Source organism: Phycodurus eques, chromosome 2 (assembly GCF_024500275.1).
Source record: "Phycodurus eques isolate BA_2022a chromosome 2, UOR_Pequ_1.1, whole genome shotgun sequence".
Lineage (NCBI taxonomy): Eukaryota > Metazoa > Chordata > Actinopteri > Syngnathiformes > Syngnathidae > Phycodurus > Phycodurus eques.
The window spans coordinates 11,031,761-11,037,807 of NC_084526.1; the positions used below are offsets into that span (position 1 = coordinate 11,031,761).

At 38.5% G+C, this 6,047-nt stretch overlaps 1 protein-coding gene across 1 annotated transcript in view; it reads left to right on the forward strand.

The window, feature by feature from the left end:
• The first annotated feature begins 3,297 nt into the window (after positions 1-3,297).
• cgref1 (cell growth regulator with EF-hand domain 1) overlaps positions 3,298-6,047 on the forward strand; it is a 15,318-nt gene continuing 12,568 nt past the window's right edge. Inside the window, exon 1 of the mRNA XM_061671002.1 lies at positions 3,298-3,303. Coding sequence (XP_061526986.1) covers positions 3,298-3,303 — 6 coding nt within the window. The remainder of the gene's footprint in view (positions 3,304-6,047) is intronic.

The following is a 6,047-nucleotide window of genomic DNA, read 5'->3' on the forward strand; positions in this document are numbered from 1 at the left end:
TCCCTGAGTGAATATGAGGGATGGGATCAAACAGAGGGAGGAGTAAGAGGTGGACAGAGATGGGTGGAGAAACACAAACACACACATGCGCACACGCACACATTTTCTAATGTGAATAAAATATCTGCCATTTCATTGGCAGATATTTTCTGCCTGGTGGGTTTTCTCCGGGCGCTCCGGTTTCCTCCCACATCCCAAATTGCCTGTAGGTGTGAACAGTTGTTTGTTTGTATGTGCTGGCGACCAATTCAGGGTGCACCCCGCCTCCCGCCCGAAGATAGCCGGGAGAGGCCCCGGCGCGCCCGCGACCCGCGTGAGGATAAGCGGCACGGAAAATGGATGAATGATTACAGCTAGATTAAAGAACTACGCGTTTAAATGTATTTGACCGCTGTGCACAGCCAAAACGAGACGGCATAAAAATGTTTAACACTACAAGAACCACCAGACGTATCAGACCTCTGAGTCTGAACCAGCACACAGACTTCGGTGAGTCTCCTTTAAAACAGAACATGAAATTGGATACATAAAGAAATCGATCACTGCAAACGCACACACGTCACAATGCGTTACATCAAATTAAAAGAATTGTCGTTAAATCTGTCGGGCCATATCCAATAAAATTTGAAATAGGCCACTAGTTAAATAGGCCTGGTTTATTTTGCGGGATGCCGTTTGAGAAAACGACAATTAAATATATTGTTGTATCGAGGACGCCGACGCTGGAATCCCCGCAATGCTGCGCGGCTTTGTGTAAATGGTTGACTTATTGATTGACTTTATTGTTGATGATGGATGCTAATCATTCTGTAGTAGTAGTAATAGACATTAGGTGTGTTCATCCACCCCGTTTATTCTTTTATTGTTCGCTAACTGGTGCGCCTTGACTTTCGTCTCGTGATTAATGACCCGCCTCGATGTTGCTCGCTTGTGCAGTCCAGTGGGTAATGCTTGTCATTGCCCTTTGAAGTCCAGAATATGTAAACCAAAGTGCCTTTAGTGCCCGCCACATCATTTTATGTGGCCCGCGAAAGCAAATTATGCTCATCAACTTCCGGCATTTTTGCTCAAATCTGTACCCAAATTCCAAAATGTCATAATAATAAACAATAATGTTGAGATATTGCATTTTTCTGTCGCCAAACCCTTCTTCTACAGTAACTTAAACAATACTTGAACAAACTATTATCCTTGTCTTCTGATTTCAAAACTACTTATCCCTCAATTTGTTGTGTAATAGTAATAACGCGTTTTGGTTATGATTAAACATTTATATGGTTTCACTGTTCTAACGGCCCTCTGAGGGGAATCATGACTACAATGCGGCCCGAGACAAAAAAAAGAGCTTGACACCCCTGTTCTACAGGGTGCAGGCCTGCTGCAAAATACTTCCGTGATTGCTTTTTGTGATGCCAAGGATGATTTCTACGTTAATTACAAAATCTATCTATCTATCTATCTATCTATCTATCTATCTATCTATCTATCTATCTATCTATCTATCTATCTATCTATCTATCTATCTGTCTATCTGTCTATCTGTCTATCTGTCTATCTATCTATCTATCTATCTATCTGTCTATCTATCTGTCTATCTGTCTATCTGTCTATCTATCTATCTATCTATCTATCTATCTATCTATCTATCTATCTATCTATCTATCTATCTGTCTATCTATCTGTCTATCTGTCTATCTGTCTATCTATATATCTGTCTATCTGTCAATCTGTCTATCTCTCTATCTATCTATCTGTCTATCTGTCTATCTATCTATCTATCTATCTATCTATCTATCTGTCTATCTGTCTATCTGTCTATCTATCTATCTATCTATCTATCTATCTATCTATCTATCTATCTATCTGTCTATCTGTCTATCTGTCTATCTGTCTATTTATCTATCTATCTATCTATCTATCTGTCTATCTGTCTATCTGTCTATCTGTCTATCTATCTATCTATCTATCTATCTATCTATCTATCTATCTATCTATCTGTCTATCTATCTGTCTATCTGTCTATCTGTCTATCTATATATCTGTCTATCTGTCAATCTGTCTATCTCTCTATCTATCTATCTGTCTATCTGTCTATCTATCTATCTATCTATCTATCTATCTATCTATCTATCTGTCTATCTGTCTATCTGTCTATCTATCTATCTATCTATCTATCTATCTATCTATCTATCTATCTATCTATCTGTCTATCTGTCTATCTGTCTATCTGTCTATTTATCTATCTATCTATCTATCTATCTGTCTATCTGTCTATCTGTCTATCTGTCTATCTATCTATCTATCTATCTATCTATCTATCTATCTATCTATCTATCCTATCTATCTATCTATCTATCTATCTGTCTATCTGTCTATCTATCTATCTATCTATCTATCTATCTATCTATCTATCTATCTATCCTATCTATCTATCTATCTATCTGTCTATCTGTCTATCTATCTATCTATCTATCTATCTATCTATCTGTCTATCTATCTATCTATCTATCTATCTGTCTATCTATCATTTTCCAAAGCTCTCAGTATGATGCAGGGCAGTTGCACGCCACAATAAGATATACACACACACACATATTGCAAAATGACTACCTCCCTGGCAGCGTCAATCAAAACTGAGAATTATGTGTAAAGGCAGAATTTCTTATACATGTCTTGTATTGAGCTTTTTCCGTGATGTTTGGCATCCATTTGAGATGTGACTAAAATGCGTGTGGTGTGGTTTGCCGAGCTGGCACTGCCCTCCTTTTGATTGGCATCCCTGTTGGCTCTCCGACACTCTGCTGGTGTGTCTACTGCCGATGAGAAATTAATAGCAGTTTAAATCTTCATGCTTCCACCTGCTGGCTCCCACACACACACAAACATTAATTACACGCCCATTTGTTCTGCTAAAGATAGACGAGTGTGTGTGTGTGTGTCACAGTTAGTTCCACACTCATTGATGTGCGTTTCTCCAACGTGTGTGTTGTGCTTGCGATGCAACACAGAAAAGTGTGCATTCCGTAACATGGGCTATTTCCCGAAGGAATCACTTTTAGCTTATGAGACATTCAATAATACTTGCCCCTCCACAATGCCAGTAAGTATTTAGCGCACAATATAGAGGTACAAATAAATGCATGGTTGATATACACGTGCATTCTTCATAATGGCCAGAAGAGGGAGACTATAATGGATTGTCAGGTTGTATGCAAGTCTGTGAGGAAAATGATACGAATTGATTTAATATCTCAATAAATATATTTTCATCCATTTTTGATACATCTTATCCTCACTATGCAGGTGAGCGGGAGCCTACCAGAGCAGAATTTGGAAGAAGAGGCTGGGTGCAGTCTGGACTGGTCACTAGTCAATTGCAGTGGATATTAAATTTAAAAAAAAAAAAAGTCGACACACCGCTATTCAAATACCAGGTTCATGGGATTTAAAAATTTTTTTTTAATAATGATGAAATGAACTTTTGCCACCATTAATGTGCTCTATAACCAGTACAAGTCAATTGAAATACAATCTTTTTGAGATGTGGAAGTAAAAATAAACACCGAAGATCATTTGGTTACATAAGTGTGCACACCCTCTTATACATGGGGAGGTGGCTGTTTCCAGATTCACATTCAAACTCGTGTGAAATGGAAGTCAGCACACACCTGCCACAATTTAAAGTGCCTCTAATGAACCCCAAATAAAGTTCCGATGTTATAGAAGGCTTTTCCTGACTTTTTTGTAGTTGTATCTTGTGGCACACGCCATAGCACGAAGACAGATCCAACAGCATCAGAGGGATCTCATTGTTAAAACGCGTCAGCCAGGAGAAGGCTTCGTTATTTTACATCACAAAAACCTGCCGGTTGAACAGGGGTGTGTAAACTTTTTATAGCCACTGTATTTATATGCATCTGAATTCACTAACAATTATACTAAATCTTCCATCCTAATGTAGAGTATACTCCTAATTTAGTGGGTCTTTTTCCGCTTTTTGTCATGACAGGAGCCAGACCAGTTGATCCAAATAAATGAATAAGATATGTAAAATACCGAATATCATGCCACATAGAGCATAAACCATCAAGGAATCCTATAACTCCTTATTGCGGAAGTGGCCATTGATGAAATGAAATGGCTTCTATTTTAATTTGATAGGGTGCAACTGTGTTTCTATCCATTTGCAATCAATCAGTACTACACTACTCACAAAAAGTTAGGAATATCGAGCTTTCGTTGGCCACTCTTGTCTCAAACACGCGGCTACATGCTGTGCTCAGGTGGTCTTATACACTTGGAATAAGTGTCCATAAATACCTGTGGACTAATAACCGTTGGAGGCTGGGTCAAAACGTCCTGGCGGCATGCTGGGCTGCAATTAGTCGCCCATGATGAAGCGGAACTGCCCTCTCGGTGTGTGTTGTACAAGAAGTGCACTCATGTTGCCAGAGTGCAAGAGAAACATCCTCTCTGTGGCAATCGTGCACTGTTTTGTGTGTGCGCACGTGTGTGTGTGTGTGTGTGTGTGTTATTGTACTATAACACAATTAGTGCTTCCTGGCTGTCCAGTTGTAATGACCAGAAACTCATAATAATAGGCTTGTGGAATGTGACGGTAACTAGTTCAAACAAACTCAAGTGTATGGAAATGCCTGGCATTTTTGTGTACGTGTGTATGTGTGCGCGCGCGCATATTGTCCATCTTCTTCATGCCAATCTGGAACTGGATCAAACTGGACCAAATACACCGGCATTATCATTCACATTTACATTTTTGTCACATTATCGGTCGATTTGTGTTAATATTTCTCATCCGAGATAGATAGATTGTGAAGAGAAAAAACATTGCGTTCTGACAGTTTATTCATCGAATGTTACAAACTTCACGTACTGTACATTGAATAGTATGAATAGTATTTCATTTCTTATAAGGAAGGACTCACTTGAGGGGCTCGCCTCAAGGTTCAGAACCCCCGATATAAAGCGAAAATAACTGTATATAGAAACAAAAATGTAAAAAAAATAAAATAAATCGTGGCCATATTTCAAAACGTTGACCTGACTGAGCCAAACAAATGTATTTGGATTCGGCACATCAAAATTGCCATAAATCAGCAAAAACATCTTCGACAATAAAGTTGTTGTTGACCCGTGTTGTTTATCATTCTTAAGTGGTTGAATACTGAGTTGCCACAACATTAGGTACTTCTTTACAAGATTCAGTACAGTAGTGTTAAACTTGAGTAACATACAGTGGCAAAAAAAAAAAAAAAAAATCTACCCACCCCTGTTCGATGCCAGGTTTTTGTGATGTAAAAAATGAGACCTGGATAAATCATTTCACCTTTTTTCACACCATTCATGTGACTTATAACCTGTACAACTCAAAAGAAAATCTCCAAAACACAAAAGAAACTCTCCCAAATACATGTGGGAAATATGTTATGTCTGATGAAACCAGCGTTGAACATTTAGGCCATAATTCCAAAATGTACGTTTGGCGCAAACACAACATGGTGGTGGCAGGATCATGCTTGAGGGTTGTTTTTATTCAGCTGCAACGGGAAGGCAGGAATTATGAACAGTTCTAAATACCAGTCAGTGCTAGCACGAAACCTTCAGGCTTCTGCTAGAACATCTGAACTTTATTTGAGATTAGGAGGCACTTTAAATGGTGGCAGGTGTGTGCTGACTCCCATTTAACATGAGTTGAAATGTGACTGGGTCATTCTGAACACAGCCACATCTGGGTTGTAAGAGGGTGTGCACACTTTGGCAACCACATAATTTTAGTTGTTTATTTTTACTACCCCTCTTGAACAGTCACATTAATGGTGAAAACAAGTGCTGAAATGATTTATCTTGGTCTCATTTTTATATTAAAAACCAAAAACAGCTGAGATGTAAACAGGGGTGAGTAGACGATTATCCACTGTATTAGAAAAATATAACAGGAGAATAAAAGAAAAGAAAAATCTGCGCACAACCAAACAAAAATGTCACCAAAAGTATATACAGAAATGAATATTTCATCTCAGTTTACT